This window comes from Bos indicus x Bos taurus, chromosome 1, assembly GCF_003369695.1.
Source record: "Bos indicus x Bos taurus breed Angus x Brahman F1 hybrid chromosome 1, Bos_hybrid_MaternalHap_v2.0, whole genome shotgun sequence".
NCBI classification, from domain to species: Eukaryota; Metazoa; Chordata; class Mammalia; order Artiodactyla; family Bovidae; genus Bos; species Bos indicus x Bos taurus.
This window is the reverse complement of record NC_040076.1, coordinates 22,416,109-22,434,276: the sequence shown is the minus strand read 5'-3', so window position 1 is coordinate 22,434,276 and position 18,168 is coordinate 22,416,109. Positions and strand designations below refer to the sequence as shown.

At 33.8% G+C, this 18,168-nt stretch overlaps 1 protein-coding gene across 2 annotated transcripts in view; it reads right to left on the bottom strand.

Annotated features, from left to right (window-relative positions):
- Nucleotides 1-18,168, bottom strand: part of SAMSN1 (SAM domain, SH3 domain and nuclear localization signals 1) — a 112,648-nt gene that overhangs the window by 29,849 nt on the left and 64,631 nt on the right. For both annotated transcript variants that reach the window (XM_027548097.1, XM_027548192.1), the window contains one exon: nt 2,388-2,459. In XM_027548097.1, the coding sequence (XP_027403898.1) occupies nt 2,388-2,459 (72 nt within the window). The remainder of the gene's footprint in view (nt 1-2,387; nt 2,460-18,168) is intronic.

Genomic DNA, 18,168 nt, shown 5'->3' with positions numbered 1-18,168 from the left:
AGGCTTTTCCATAATTATTTACAGAAGCTTTGAGGAGACTCTGTTGACATATATTTAATTTCAATATTTTTCTGTGCTTTTCTCTTTCATAGCCTGAATCTCAGTTTATTTATATACTTACTTATGGGTTTTTTTTTTTGTTGTTGTTTTAAAGTCTGTCTCCCCCTAGACTCTAGGCTTCATGAAGTAAGGATTTTCACCTGTATTGTAACAGTACTTTCTGAGCGCCTAAGGGAGATACTCAAGTAGATGCTCAATACACATTTATTGAATGAGTGAATGACGGTTTGCTAAAAAATGTACAAACTGCTTTATCAAGTTCATTAAATTCTCTCACAAATTGCTAGGCCACCATTACTAATCAACAAGTTTGAATGAGCCTGAGCAACTTTTATAGGTCAACTCTAGAAGAAAAACTTAATAACAGTAAATATACCTACATAGGATTATAGAAAGTATAGGATTATACAATATGGGAGTTTGGGGCTGACATGTACACACTGTTATTTAAAATAGGTAACCAACAAGGACCTACCATATAGCACAGGGAATTCTCCTCTATAACAATCTAAATAGGAAAATAATTTGAAAAAAAAAGATACTAATATATGTATAACTGAGTCACTTTGCCCTGCATCTGAAACTGACACAACAGTGTTAATCAACTACACTTCAATTTAAAATAAAGATTTAAAAAAAGATCAACAGGAAATCCCTCATGCTAAAAAAATTATATCGGTCTTCTCACTGTATACCATTTGTAAAAGAAATACGTTTGGGTTCTCACTATTTGTGTTGTATAAGGCTTCTCACTATTTGTAAAAATTGTATAGGGTTTCTCATTATTTGCATTGTATTATTTACAATTATGTAAGTGTTGATAGACCATAAAGTTACATACAATTTTATATATTTATATCCATGTAGCTATAAAGGTTTATTCATAAGTTTATATATATAAATGTATAGGTGAATAAAATAAGATATATGTAATGTATATATACATATAAAGGGATATAGTATGCACACATGTACATATATATGTATTAACAGAGGTATTTATAAAGAAGTAATAGATGTCATTTTCTTTCTACTTTTGTCTAGAATATCCGTTGCTGAAATAAACATATTTAAAGATAATATAGATAGATACAATATAGGAATCTGAAAGATATTCTGAGAAATTAGACATGATAAAGAAAATTCTTTGTAAAAAATAATAATGCAATATCTAGAATGAATAAGATGTGAATAATATCTAAAGCCTATTGATCTAAAACAAATCTACCACATGAATACATAAATCAGGTTCAATGATAAATATATACTTTCACTTTTCTCAGTATATATACCTCCTCTCTACTATTTTATTAGTTGTTATTCCTTCTTTAATCAGTTTTTACAGTTGGCCCATGACTTATGAGATAGTATAACAGAATAGCAAACTTTGGACAAGATCTCGCTTTCTGCCTTTGTCATTTATGACATGTATGATTTAGAAGTAATTTTGTTCAAACATATTTCTTCAATGATAAAATAAAAATAATAATATTTCCTACTTACAGTTAGGTAAAGTGCTTAATGTTGTGCTTACTTCCTGGTAAGTGCTCAATTAAATGTAGTGATGATGATGATGTCAATAAGCTTATAGGAAGCTTTTCTTAAGCTACACTTTAAGGTGTTCATGGTTTGTAAATGTATATGGAGCTTCCCGAGTGGCACTAGTGGTAAAGAATCTACCTCAATGCAGGAGATGTAAGAGACATGGGTTAGATCCCTGGGTCAGGAAGATCCGCTGGAAGAGGAAATGACAACCCACTCCAATATTCTTGCCTGGTGAATCTTATGGACAGAGGAGCCTGGTGGGCTACAGTCCATAGGGTTGCAAAGAGTCAGACACGACTGAAGAAGGGACTTAGCACAAACACACTCATGGAATGGTCACCGCTGATTTCATGGTTAAATGGTCACCACCATTTCAATGTGTACAAAGGTGTGAAAGTGTAAATGAGCAGAGCAGCCTATGCTCTCCTTAACTAGTTTCCAATGAAGCCATTTAATCACTTCCTAAATTTAAACAATTATAACTTACTTAAAATTTAACATGTATGTCATTTCATATGTGTTACTTTAAATTATAATTCTCTTCTTAAATTGATGTTCTGCCTTCCCAAACATCTCTAATGTTTCTTAGATAGCTTTTTACTCTTAATGCCCAGCATGGTGCTAGGTACTAAATAATTGTTCATTTGTCACAAAAATGTATGCAAGGCTATGGATTTTAAATATATATATTTTGCTTACTGTAATTTGCAAAAGTTATATTGGCTTAATAATTTTTCATAATGCTTTGTATAACACTCATAAAAATGGAATGGAATACTAACCCCAGTCGAATCATCTGGTTTTGCTGTGGAATTATTCCAAAAACGATCAAAGTTCCCAAAACTGCTGCTGCGCTGTAAAATAGGAAAGAAAAAGCAAAAGAAACAGGATTTGTGACTTTCATTGATAAAACTGCTAAATATATTAGATTATGGCTTAATAAGCCCAAGTCTCTTGTGAATACAGGATTAAAAAGACTCTTCTTTCTGGAATATCTAAAGGTGCTGATGGTGTGTTATTAACATTCTAATATTTACAGTTCATAAAATGTCTTGTATGTTTATGATATAGTGTTAAGCGCCTTGTAGAAAATCTATTAAATTATTTGGACTTATAGTGTTAATTTTGCTTTTAAGAATGACATGTGTTGCTAGACAACCAGGCAACTAATAGAAAACAACAAAACAAAAAACCAAAAGCAAGCATTTGAGTAGATTAACCATTGTGCCTCATAAAGATCATATTTGTCAAAAAACTAATGCAAATGCATTTCCCAATGCTGACCCTTGATAATTTGAAACTCTCTACTAGATATCAGAAAGAGAAGGCAGCATATACACAGACCTATTAATAAATTGAAAACAGCATTTAGGTATGCACACTCTTAGGTTGGGGGTAAAACTGAATTTTTACACATTTAACTTGAAATTACAATGAGACCTCTAGATCAATTTCATTCACTGGTTTTGAGAGAAAGCTCAATATGTTAATAGAAACCTTGTTCTCTTGGATACTTTTTGCCTATAAGGCTAAATTTTTATTCTTATGTAACTCATTCTAGGCAGGTAATTATAAGCAATTCCTGATTACTACAAACTAAATGATTCTTCTAAAGACATTTTTCAAAAATCTTTAGTCATGGAATCAAAAATTGATATTTTCTCACTATTTAATTTTATATATTGTTTGAGATGGTGGATATCGGACATTACAGACTTTATATATGTTCTATCTTAAGAACTTCATTTCATTTCAAGCTTATAATATTTTCAAAATAGGCTGGTGGTACTGAAAAATAACCTGATAATTAGAAAAGTTAAAAATGGGAGTCAGTAATCTGTAAAACTTTGTATGTCCTTTAAAAGTCGCACACCGTTTTAGTTCAAGACGGCGTCAAAGGTACTTAGTCCTTGCAAGCACTCTTATTCTCAGATCTTCCTACTAGCTATCTTTAAAACTCCTTGTTTCTCTTTTAAATGAGTTTATATAAAAAGATCCTGGCATGTGACAAGGGGTGAGCTTGATAGACACTGTGACACAGAACACCACCCCAAGGATGAGGGCTGTGTTAGACACAATTAACACCTTTTTCTGACTTGCTACCCTTGCTGAAGAAGCCCTTCAGCTTGTGGCAAGAGGAGAGAAAAAGAAGGACTGCAATTGAAAACTACTCTGGAAAATACAATCTTCTCATGCAGGGCTTACGGACCTAGAATGATTTCTGAGAGCATTAATCACTTCAACTTGCCTAGTAGGCACTTCTGCCAGGCCATCATTGCCCGGAAATCGCGAAAGGGAATTGAGTGTGTTCTTGTTCTGCTTATAAACAATCTGAACACAGGGAAAGCTGTTACTTTTTTATATACTTGAAGCATTCTTATGGCCTATTGGAGCCTGTGCTTAGGGCACTTTTGTAGCCTATAACCAGTCTATCCCCTGCCTATTAAATATTAATTAAGGTTACATTGTGTTATCCACCTCTGGATAATGGGTCAGGTTGCCCAGAGGGGCACAGAATAGGCTCACCTCAGCACTTCTCCACAGTATCTTCTGCCATTAAGTAATCAATAGTCACCACCTTTTAAAATTAATTCTCCCCTCATTATATCAATAGAAGCAGATTGAGAAGTAGTGGTTTTCAGAACTATTACTTTGGGTTTTGTCAGTCATCTCATTACAAATCACTCAACAGATTCAAGCCAGAGGAGTAAAATATCAATCCATGCTAAGAAACCCTTAAGAAGCAAATCTAAGTATTTAAAATAATGTTTTTACAATTTCATTATTCTCTTGTCAGAAAGTGACTTTCTGAGATGGTTTCATAATGTATAGGCTATGGCTTATGATGAAAAAAGACTAATGTCTACTATGAGGTATGGATAATGAACAAATGTGTAATTTCTACTCTTGTTAACTTTCTAATGAAAAGGTGAATCATGTGGAGGTAAGCTGGTTTCATAGATGATAGTCCTTTACCAATGAGAATATATTTCAATACTGATAATTTTGCAGTGTATAATTATAGAGGATTAGACTTGGCAAATATTATTTTGTAACAAAGCTCCCATCAAGACAGAGCTATTATATAAACAAATAGATATCAACAAAAGAGTAACTTAAAAAAGCAATTCGTATTTTAGATAATTATTTGCTTCTGTTGGCATTAGATTATATTTAGTCTTCAACTATAAATCTGTATAGTATTTCCTTATCCAGTTAGATGTGTTTGTAAAATGACACACCTGTGTAAGATAATTTGGAAAAACTAACAAAATTACATGCAATTGACCTTTGACCCAAATTTTCATTTCTAGACAACTATAACAGATACACTTGAATATAAATTGATTTGCACATACACATTCAATGGAAATTTTTTATAGAAAAGCTATAAACCTCAATGTTCACCAGGAGAGGACTGATTGAATAGTATATGGTAAATTCAAATAATAGAAATGTGTACATCTGCAAAAACCAGAAATATATCTCTTATCTGATGTGAAATGATCCCAGGATATAGTGTGTATGATAAAAGTCAAACATAGAAAAATGTACATAATAAACTGCTTTTTATCTAAGAGTGGAACTACATCTGTATGTTTCAATACAGGCAAATATGTATTTTCTTTCTTAGAGAAATTGGGTAAAATAAGCAAAGAAAAAGAAAAGAGAAAAAACAATTTTCTAAATATGCCTTATTTCACAGATTTGACTTTAAAACTATTTATAAACAAATTTAAATAAAAATAAAGGCAATCCCTAAAAATTCCAAATAAAAATAATTAATCTAATTTTATTTTGAATTCATGGCTTAGAGAGAGGAAATATTTTAAGCAACTAATAAAAAACAGTAATTTGATGGTTTAAAGAACAACAACAAAAATGACAAATTTTAACCAGTTTTCCAATCCCATTTACAACTGCATCCAAGAAAAGTACCTAGAAATCAATCTGACTATGGAGGTAAAAGACATGTACTCAGAAGACTGTTAGACACTCATGAAAGAAACTGAAAAGGACTCTTACAAATAGATATACCATGCTCATCTATTGGAAGAATTAATATTGCAAAAATTACCATATTACCCAAGGCAGTCTGTGAATTCAGTGCAATCCCTATCAAAATATTAAAGGCATTTTTTACAGACCTGCATGAGTTCACAAATAATTCTAAAAATTGCATAGAAACACAAAAGACCTTAAATAGTGACAGCAATCTTGAGAAAGAAGAACAAAATTGGAGTAATCACACTGGCTGATTTGAAACTATACTACACAGCTACAGTAGTCAAAATAGTATGGTATAGACACAAAAACAAGCACATAGATTCATGTAACAGAATAGAGAGCCCAAAGTACACCACACTAAATGGTCAATTCTACAACGAAAGGAGCAAGCATATACAATGAAGAACAGACAGCTACTTCAACAAATGGCATTGGTAAACTGGAAAGCTATATGCGGAAGAATGAATTTGGATTATTTTGTCACAATGCATAAGAAACTAAACTCAAAACAGATCATAGACTTAGATGTAAGACCTGAAACCTTAAAACTACTAGATGAACTCATAGGCAGTATATTCTTTGACATTGATCTTAGCAACATATTTTTTTGGATATGTCTCCTCCTACAAGGGAAACAAAACAAAAATAAATGGGACTACATAAATCTAAAAAGCTTTTTCATAGCAAAGGAAATCATCGACAATACAAAAAGGCTGTATACTGAACAGGAGAAGATATTTGCAAATGACGTATCCAAAAAGTGATTAATATCAGAAATATACAAAGGAGTCATAAAAGTCAGCATCAACTCCCCTCCTAGAAACCCAATTAAAAAAATGGAAAGAGTACCCGAGTAGATATTTTTCCAAAGAAGACATACAGATGGCCAACAGCAGCACATGAAAAGCTTCTCAATATCACTAATCATCAGGGAAATGCAAATCAAAACCATTTGACATTTGATAATGTCACATGACTATTGTTAGAAGACAGCAAATAACAAGTTTGAGCAAAGATGGGGAGAACAGGGAACCACTGTGCACTTTTGGTGGGGTTGTAAACCGGTGCAGCCACATTGGAAAACAGTAAGGACGTTCCTCAAAAAATTTAAAAATAAAACTATTATACCATCCAGCAATTTCACTCCTGGGCATTAATCTAAAGTAAACATAAACATTAATTTGAAAAGATACATGTGTCCCTTTGTTCATTGCAGCATTATTTATAATAACCAAGATGTGGAAGTAACCTAAGTATATATTCATATATTAATGGGTAAAGAAGAGGTGGTATACAAATACACACACACACACACACACACACACACACACACACTGAAATAAAAAAGAAGGAAATCTTGCCATCTGCAACAATGTGGATGGACCTAATGGGTATTTTTTAAATTGAAGTAAGTCAGACAGAGAAAGACAAATACTGTATGATTTCACTTACATGTGGAATCTAAAAATCCAAAACAAATGAACAAACACAACAAAACAGAAATAACCATACATACAAAGAACAAACAGGTGATTTCCAGATGGGTGGGAGTGGAATGATGAGAGAAGTAGATGAGGGAGATCAAGCGGTACAGATTTCCAGTTAAAAAAGAAATGAGTGAAATTGTGAAATAGAGGCAATCATTCAATAATAGCGTAGTGTCTTCATATGGTAACAAATGCTAACTAGACAGTGTGTTGATAATGTTGAAATATATAGAAATATTAAATCCAGTTGCTTGGGGTTAGTGCACTGGGACGACCCAGAGGGATGGTATGGGGAGGGAGGAGGGAGGAGGGTTCAGGATGGGGAACACATGTATACCTATGGTGGATTCATTTTGATATTTGGCAAAACTAATACAATTATGTAAAGTTTAAAAATAAAATTAAAAAAAAAAGAAAGAAATATTAAATCATGTTGTACACCAGGGATTAACATAAAGGTGTAGGCCAATTAGCTTCCCCAGTGGCTCAGGGGTGAAAAAAATCTGCCTGCCGATGCAGGAAATGCAAGAGATGTGGATTCGATCCCTGAATCAGTAAGATCCCCTTGAGGAGGAATGGCTACACACTCCAGGATTCTTACCTGAAAAAGGCCATGGACAGAGGAGCCTGATAAGCAACAGTCCATGGAGTCGCAAAGGTGGGACTTGACTGAGCACGCACAAGCACGTAGGTCAATTATACTTCAGAAACTAACTCAGAAAAAGAGATCAGACTGTGGTTACTAGGGGTAGGAGGCGGGGAGACGGGGAACTGCATGAAGGTAGTCAAAAGGCACAAACTTCCAGTTATAAGATAAATAAGTCCTAGGGATGTAATGTACAACATGATAAAAATAACTAACACTGTGGTGTGTTATATACAAAAATTAAGAGTTCTCATCACAAGGAAAATAGTTTTTAAATTTTTGTGTCATATCTGTATGATATGATGAGTCTCACTAAACTTATTGTGATAATCATCTCATGATGTATGTAAGTCAGATCATTATGCTGTGCACTTTAAAGTTACACAGTGCTATATGCCAATTATATCTCAATAAAGCTGGAAGGAAAAAAGTTTTTAATTTTAACCTGTTTTCAGTATTCACACCATTATTAATGATATAAGTATATATAAGTGGATATGTTAAGGGATAATGAAAATAATGGTGTTAATGATATTTGAAATCAGACTTCTTAGTCTATATTCTCAAAATTTTAATCTTGTCATACCATAAAGCAGGGAGGCTTTCAAAGACTCTGGGGCCATGCCAAAACAACACAATGGCCATATTAAAAATATTGTCCCTATGATAAATTGTATCCAAATATGGGACAAGTGGAGTATCAGTAAGAATAATAACTGAGGTACCTTGAAATATATATGTCTAAATTCATGAGTTCATAATGATACTAACTCAAAAGAAAAACACCAGCTGTTACTTTTGAAATGTTGCATCCAGATTATTAAAACTGACAAATAAAAGGAAAGACAAATATTTAATCTGTCCTTCTTGTATGAAACATATTTTAGAGTAACAAGATACTTAATTAGGGAAATTTTTTCTCTCCATGTATATGTGTGTGTATAATCTAGCTAATCAATTAAGTGATGAAATTACATACCATTTTGTAAGTCCCTAATGCAATAATGGGACTTCCCAGGTGGAACGTGGTAAAGAATCCACCTGTCAATGCAGGAGACACAAGAGACAAGGGTTCCATCCCTGGGTTGGAAAGATCCCCTGAAGTAGGAAATAGCCATCCACTCCAGTATTCTTGCCTGGAAAATTCCATGGACAGAGGAGCCTGGCAAGCTACAGTCAGTGGGGTCGCAAAGAGTTGGACATGACTGAGCATACACATCAGACAACCTATTTATCTATCCATGCAATAGTATCACTGTAGGAGGAGACAGAAACTAAATACATAGGAAATTTTTAAAAATGAATAAGACAAGTGACTGGGTCTAAAATGGAGTGAAGTGACACTATAGATGGCAGTGCAATAATGGGTCTAGGCAACGATCGTCAGTGGCCACTAAAATCACAAAAGGAATGAACCAGAATATGTGCTTCATCATGGAAGCATCTAATATCATTAATGAAATATTCTTAAAAAAAAAAAGTGCAATCACACCAAGCTTCTGGATCTAACTAGCAGGTCACAACAAATAAGATAGAGGAGCATACCAAAGGACACCAACAATATGATGTCAATCAGAAAAGTTTAGGCAATGAGAAAATCTACCGGACAGATAACCCAGTTTCTTCAACCAATCAATAGAAAGAAAGAAAGGAGGAGAAGGAAAGTATAAATTAAGAATGTTTAAGCATTGTATCAACTACGATATAATCCATGGATTGTGTTTAGATCAAGTAAAGTATTTTAGCAAAAACATCCAGGAGACAACTGAGGAAATTTTTAAATAAGTAACTATATGATGTTATTAAGGAAATTTTTTTTTTGTAATTCAAAATAATCTAGTGAGGGGCAGGAAGTATGTGGGCATAAAGAAGACATGTGACCTCTTGTTATTTAATGATTAATTAGGTGATGCATACATGGGGTAGATTATACTAAACTGTGTTTACATATGCTTCAAATTTTCCAAATAAAATGTTGGGTTAATAAAAGAACCAAAGGTACCTATATAAAAGCCAAAAAATAATTTACAAAGAGTTAATAAGGTGTGGGGATAAGAGGGGCACACGGGAAAATTGTATCTTCCTCTCAATTTGCTGTGAACCCAAAACTGTTCTTTAATAGATAGTCTTAAAAATTAATGGTTGCATAACTTTCTAAGGAACCAATTTTTAAAGATATCATTAACATCGCTTAGGTCATGTTTGTTTAGAGGTATGGACAAATTTAAGGAGAAAATAAAGTTTTGGTTTCTAAATTTATTTTAGTACAACAAATGTTTCAATATAAATGTGTATTGTGTTATCTTTTAAAGACTCTCTGATTACGTAGTACAGATTACCCTCTTTCATATAGTCTACTTGGTGTACACAAAAATAGAGATGAATAAGTGGCACTTGGGCTTCTCTGGTGGCTCAGTGATCAAGAATTCACCTGCCAAAAGATGCAGGTTGGATCCCTGGGTCAGAAAGATCCCCTGGAGAAGGAAATGGCAACCCATTTCAGTATTCTTGCCTGGGAAATCATGGACAGAGGAGCCTGGTGGGCTACAGTCCATGACATCTCAAAAGAGTCAGACATGACTTAGTGACTGAACAACAACAAAAAATGGCATTGGGGTGTTTGAACACATTTGTGTGTTTTGTGTTTGTGTGTGCTCTTACACAATGCAATGAACGATATATAAGAACTTAAGAATAGATTCTTTTTTGTTAGCCTCATTTCTTGTCTTGTTTTGTATAACAATTCTAATCATTATAGAATGTGTCTTCATATGAAGCTTGTAGTATTCTTGAAAATCATAGAGCCCTTCTCAATTAGGAAATTGTCATGGGAACCAGAATTTGCAAAAAAAAATTTTTTTTCCAATTTTCCATCCTGCTGTACTCTCTATTATATCATTCAATTACAACGTTTTAATCCTGTTTTTTGTTTTCAAAGAAACTTGCTACTAAGCTGGATGAAAAGTATATAAACTTAGCTTGATAGATAGCACTGAATTGGTTTCTTAAAACAATGACCATCCTAAATTTATCAACATGAAGAACAATTAGGGAGTCTGTCTTTTGGAATGTAAATCAACCTTTTGAACAAAACCAAAAGAACTGAACCCTTATTTTCATTTTTTAAGCATTCTCCAACTTCTGGGATCTTCAAGTAAAATCTTATCTCCAAGATGACTTAATATTTGGGTAAGGCATCAGCGGAAAAGTTTCACAGTCTATTTCAAAGAAAAAATTTGCATATGTGAGTCAGACATCCGCAGCATTTTGAAATACACTGGCAAATAAGAATTACACACACTGTGCCAATGAGTTCTCACATCATCTAAATATTGCACATAGAGCCTTCATTGGTGATATGCTTTTAAAGTTCAGAATTATGTTTCAGCACGTGCTTGCATGAATATTCTATAATATGCCCAATCTCAATAAGCTTGTCAGCCTTTATCCAAAGGCATTCCAGGATCTAATTGTTCTCACTAATTCAGGTGCTGAGGTCTTTTGAAGAGTGTGAAACAAGTTTAACTCACTTAAAATAATCTGTTAGGATTGCCTCAGTGTTAAATAATTACACTATCATGTGGTGATGATGGAAGACAGTTGTTTGGGTGCCAGGGGCCCGAAGGCTGAAAGACAAGCAGAGTGTGAAACGTGACCTTCAACATTAACATTAACCCCAAGTAAAGGCAACTCAGTGCTCAAATATGTATCAAAGCTCTAAATATTTTTACATCTGGATTCTTAGAACAAAAGTTGGTCTATTTGATCTCTTTGGTTTAGTATCTTTCATTATCAACTGCACAGACCATCTAAAGGAAGTGCAGATTTTTACTCCACCATAGTGTTTTAAAGTTGTGTCAAAATTTCCATGCTAAAGCTTTATTTTCAGAAGTTGATGTGCCGAGAGATGTTTTCAGCAAATTGAAACTACCTCAAAGAAGATTACCGAAAGGAAACTATAAAAACAAACAAAAAAAATCATTGTAGAATGAGCCATACCTGTAAAAGTGGTTATCATAACAGTCTATTTAATGTAACAAAAACAAGTTTCATAAATAAAAAGAACTCAAACTTTCAGAATTCTCAATCATACCCCTGCATTACTTATTGCCATATCTCATGATTTGCATTGGATACATTGACTGTAAGTTATGCTGCACTTTTAGGAATTGAATAAAAATTAAGATACTCTTTTGTCAGAAAGGAATTCTTAAATAATATTGATATGTCTTAAATGACTTTTCAGGTAAAAAGCATAACACAACAAAAGTTGTCACTTCATATTACCAACTCTTTTAAAACCATATAGAATACAAAGGAAATGGAAAACTTTAAAAAATGTGACCATGATCAGGTTATCTTAAATGTCTCAGCTCCTCATTTTTCCTACTGTAAAACTTCTGCTTGACTTACTCACTCCTGCATCATTATTATAGAACTTATTTTCTATTCCTTCTCTCTTTCTAACTGCTAAACCCATAAACAAGTACACTAAATGGTCCCTATTGACACCCCCCCGCCACCTCGAGAATTGTTTCATTATGACCCTTCTTGGAAATCAATTTCCCTAGGGTATCCACTTGTGCAGCTGCTGTAGTTTACAGTAGCTTCTCTGCCTGTCTTCAGGCTGGAAGGCATATGTGTGAACAAAAATCTCTCTCTACTTATGTCCTCTTACCCCTGAGAGTCTGTGTTGATTCTGCCTTCTGAACCTTGCACCTAGACTGTTGGAAACCCATATTTGCTCATTCCTCTCTTTGGGGAGTTTGGCCACATAATGCAAAATAATGTAAGATACCACACACACGTTCTTTCAGCCTCCACATCTGCTCAATTCTTTCCCCAAATCTCTGTTGTAGGCATTTGTTCTCATTGTTGTTGTTCAGTCATTGAGTGGTGTCCAATTCTTTGCCACCCTATGGACTGAAGCATGCCAGACTTCCCTGTCCTTTACCATCTCCCAGAATTTGCTCAAACTCATGTCCATTGAGTCAGTGATGCCATCCAACCCTCTCATCTTCTGTCCCTCCCTTCTCCTCCTGCCCTCAATCTTTCCCAGCATCAGGATCTTTTCCAATGTGTCGGCTCTTCACATCAGGTGGCCAAAGTATTGGAGTTTCAGCTCCAGCATCCTTCCAATGAAAATTTAGAGTTGATTTCCTTTACCATTGACTGTTTTGACTTGCGTTTGTGTGTGTGCATTCTAAGTTGCTTCAGTCATGTCTGACTGTTTGCGACTCTATGGACTGTAGCCTGCCAGGCTCCTCTGTCCATGGGATTCTCCAGGCAAGAATACTGGAGTGTGTTGCCATGTCCTCCTCCAGGGGATCGTCCAGATCCAGAGATTGTACTCACATCTCTCATATCTCCTGCATTGGCAGGCAGGTTCTTTACCACTAGCACCATCTGCCACCATACAAATATGTCATTTCTGCATCAACGAAATAGCTTTCAGCCCCTTAGTCCCAACTCTTGACTCTCCAATCACCTAAAATCATACCACTGGACTCCTAAAGTACCAGTTCTTATCATTCCATTCTTCTCAAAAAGTAAAGCTTGCTCCACATTGTTATGATGGCCACTGAGAGCTTGCTTTATGCCAAGTGATTTATCCATAATCATTTCATTAAACAAATACAACTCTCCTTTGAGGTAGTGCTTGATTTTTCCAGTTTACAGATAAGAAAACTGAAGCTCAGAGAGTTTAAGTGACACTTCTTTAGTTATCACGAAGCCCTAACTTAGCATGTTGTACACTCATGATTCCTCATGGGATCAGGCAATGCTAGGCAATCTGATTAAGCAGAACTGACACTCCTTGCTGGCCAATGTGGACACATTCAATTACGTTTCTAAGCTGTTTCTCATGCTATTTTTCTCTCAAGGAATGTTCTTCTACTTTTCTTCCTCCTACTCAAATCCAGCCCATTCTTCAAGATCTCAATCAAGTCACACCTTCCCTATGAGACCACTTACCAACCTGCATCATTTTAGCACACACTGATTGCCCCTGGTCTTAAGTGATGTAGGACTGAAAGAGAAAATCCTACAGTTGGGAGGCTTGAGAAAACCACAGCAGATGAGAAATTTCACACGTTTCGCTTCAAGTTAAATGACAAAAAACATACATTTCCCAGTTATACAAAAGCAAAGTATAACATGTTATAGTCAAAGAAAATGACTTGCTGATGTTTAATTAAATAGCATAATGTTTCTACATTATGAAATTTGGTGTAAATATACTAAGTGACTTCTATGGCTAATCTTTGTGCTTAGAGTCAGGGTTGTTTGTATGAAAGAGTTAAGAATCTCTCCTGGAAGAATTTACACTCTATTGGTGGTATCAATTGATTTCTATTGAAAAGAACTAAACAGAGCCATTTTCAAATGAATGCCATACAAATATAGAAGCAATTCCTAAAAGCAGATTATATTTACACACACAATAAATTAATAATGTATACTAGATGTCATCTTGGAAATTTATATTCATCATTATTTATATTTGCACTGACTACTTAATATGCAAAAGGCATTTTGTATGCATAAGTCTATACCTATATTATTGATAGTCTAAAAACAAGATACATTAACATGATCTCAGATTTTGGACATGAAATTAGCTGAAATCAATACAATTTGAGTTTGCTTAAACATCTTCAAATATTATTTACTCTAAGAGATTGTATAGTTATTGACTGAGGAACAATTTAGACATTGTCAAGTCTGAAGAAAATAATTGCTAAAATGAAGATAAAGTATTAGAACACATTGAACCACACACTGTGTTAAAAGGAGCAAAGGATGACAAACAATATGTCTAATATGTCTGAACTCTTCACTTGAACATAGTCACTTGGGGACATTAGAAAGGTGTTGTATGTTCACAAGAATGCATCACTAGGATTCCCCATTTTCTGGATGGACTATCTTTCCAAACCAAAATCGGCAGGAAGTTTTTTTGCAGCAGCATGGATGGTTTGTTAGGACCTTCATGGAGAAGGCTATGTTGAGAAGCATTCTGAAGCTATTTTCAGGCTTGGAATTAGAGGTCATGATAACCGTGTCTACCAGGTTTACAGAAGATGGTATGTGCTTTAGGGAAGATGGTGGGAAGAGGATGAGGAGTTACAGGTAATATATTTTATGTATTTATCATCCCTACTTAGTGATAAGTGTTTTCTGTGTGAGAAAATTTCCATTACTAGTTTTGTTTTCTAGGCACCTTGATAGAATAGGGTGTAAAAAAATTGATTCAAATTTTCCAGTTATAAGAAAGATGTAAAATCCTCCCATAAATTTAGAAATTAACTTTCTATTGTGTACATATTATATTTTTCTACTTATAGACAAATATTAAATAATATTTTAACTATGGTCACTTCATTGTCAGTTATTTTAATCTTATAATCTTTGAAAGCAAATAAATAATTTTGCATAAATAATTATCCAGAGTAGTATACAGCTAACAAAGAAGATAATATTGAATATCATGGTTAAAGAATCCAACAGTTATTTAGAAGAATAACTTTGAAGTAATAATTAGGAAAAGCCTTATTATATTGATCATAATCTTAATGATAAAATATACTAATCTACTCTTTGTTTTACCTACCAATGAAATGATATCATGTATATTATGCATAGTATCATTAATCTAGAAGACAAACTATTGAAAACATAAAAGTTATGCTTATTCAACTTTATCATCAAAGAAATTTTTAAAAAGCAAGATAACTTTTTATTAGCTAAATTAAACTGAATATTCTCTTTCAAGGATTTAGATTTAAATCTTTTTCCTTTTCAGTAATCCGAGAAAAGGTTGTGAAAAATTTTACTAGTTAACATGTGGTGGAAGAATGTATAGTACCTTTAAGTCCATTAAGATATTTATTAACATATTTAACAGTTGACTGTGTTGACCCAAACTTGAGGTTCCTGAGAAATTTCTTTTTTTTTTTTGACTAATATTTTATAATAACTTTATTTTTTTTTTCTTTTTTTTTTAATTTTTTTTTCTTTAATAGAAAATTATTTAATTAGTATACATGTGTTCCCCCCAACCAAATTTACTAGCCAAATGTTTTTGCCACTAAATCCAATTACTTCACTTTTTAAAATAAAATAAAATCATCACAAAGAGGCAAACAGTCATAGTACCCATTGCTTTAAATTCACAGTTAAATAAAAGTGTGAAAATTAAGCTGGGAAAATAGAATCCATTCAATAAACTTTCCCATCAAATTCTCTGGAACAAAAACTCTCCTTTACCTCCATTAGCCTTCAGTTTCCACCACATTCACTTGGCCTCTGGGTACATAATAACCTTTCTAAAGTTCTCCCCAGGAGATATTTTAGTCATGCAGGGATCTCCTTGAACACAAGTAATGACAAACAATAAGCTAATTCTTGAAAAGTTTTTTTTTTTAAGTCATTTTTACTACTTTTAAATGAGTGTGTTTGATGCATGATTTTGGTCCCCCTGATTAATGGTCACCGCCAGCCCAGCTTCTGGAGTTGTAATGTTTCTGTGAGCTTCCCTCCAGCAGAGCTCGACCATTAATCCAGTGGCATATGTCAGCCCAGCAGAGCAAGGTCACTCTTCTGCTTCAAGGGGAACCTTTTTAGAAATAATAAAACTGACAGAAAGTTCTTTTTTGCATGCTTTATGCCACCTGAGGTTGAGTGCTGCAGTTAATATCATAAAGCTTATAAACATTCCCATCTCAGGCAGCACCTGCTGACACTATGCTTAGGGATTTAAACGTTTTTTTCTTAGTAAGAACAGACATGTTTATGTGGGGCAAATATACAGTGTGTAATCCCAAACAGGAAAAGAATAGGTAGAAAAAAATAGCTGTAAGTTCATGCTAGGCTATTTAGAAGAGACATTTAGGTTCTATAACTTCTTCACTGTCAATTACATTTATTTTCCTTTCATCATATTTGGATTTGGCTATAAAATATTTCAGTCTACTAAGAGATAAATAGTGGTGTTGGAAAGTCATAGTACTGGCAGAAATGAACTCAGTACATGATTATTCCTAAACCTACACTATGTGTTCTGATAACTGCAAAACATCTATCTTTGAAAGAATTTTATTTTAAAAATTGTTACCCTTTGTTTCATTGGTAGTGGGTACATTAAAATTGGTAAATAATTATAGTGAGATATTTGTAGTCTTAAAGTAGATGGCGTGAAACTTGTAGACAGCTTAGTTTAGAAAAGATGATGACTAAATAACAGCTAAAAATATAAATAATATAAGCATTACAACCTTTATATATTGAGTTATTTCTCTATTACTCGTAATTAAAAAAATCAAAGTTACTCAGTAAAACCATGTGGTATTCAGAAAAAAAATTTAATATCCAGACTAATGTCATATCACTATGTACTGTTATACTGCTAAAGGTAAATCTGTCTTGAATCTTATTCCAGGAATTTAAATTGTTAAAATTATGAAATGTATAGAAAAGAAATTTCATTATTTAGTTGTCTTTATTTTATGTATATAGAGAAAAGGTGGGGCCAGTTGGCAACTTAGGCCAGACTTTCCAAGAAGCCAGTGCCTTGGTTTGGTCCCCATGGCCAATGTCAAACTGTCACATTGACAGGTACAAGAACTTCAAGCTTTCAAAAATAAATGACTGAGGGGTTGCGGGGTACTTACTCATAAACTAAACTGATAGGATACTAAAATTAGCAATATCAGGAGTTGATTAGTTATGAGAAATTCAACTGCCAAGAGGAATGCATATTCTTGTTGACTAATCAAAGAGTTGTCACCCCTAGAGACGTGGAACACAAAACCATTGTTGGAAGTTTGTTTGATTAGTATAGCAGAGACAAAGAAAAGTTGTATTCGGTTGTATTAAGGGCTAGAGACACAAAGTTATAATAGCCTGAAATATATATTTCACCCAAGTGAGCAAGTCTGCTGAGCCTAATGGAATATTTGCTTCTGCTGATATGCATTATTCTGCAGACTCAATGGTAAATTCTATTCTCCCACTCCTTTCTAAGCACCCTGGAAGCAACACTCTTTGCAAATGTTTCTTCCCCCGCTTCAGACAGATTACAGCTTTTGATTACTGTTTTGTCTCATTACATTCTGATTCTAAGAATGGTTACTTTGTTTTATGTGGGTGTTGCCCACATCTTTACCAGTGACCCATTTGCACACTATGTCTTGAAGTAGAGTACTACTTTACATGACTCATATTATCCATTAGTCATTTCACAAGTATTGTGCATATATTGAGAAATCATGACTATATTCCATATTATAAATATTTTTGATGGTAATCAAAGTATAACAGAAAGCACATGGAGTCTGAAAGTTAGATAGAGTTCAACACCCTTTGTTCCTCAACAGAAATTGCAGAGATACACGTATGGATAAGATACATTCCTTGTTC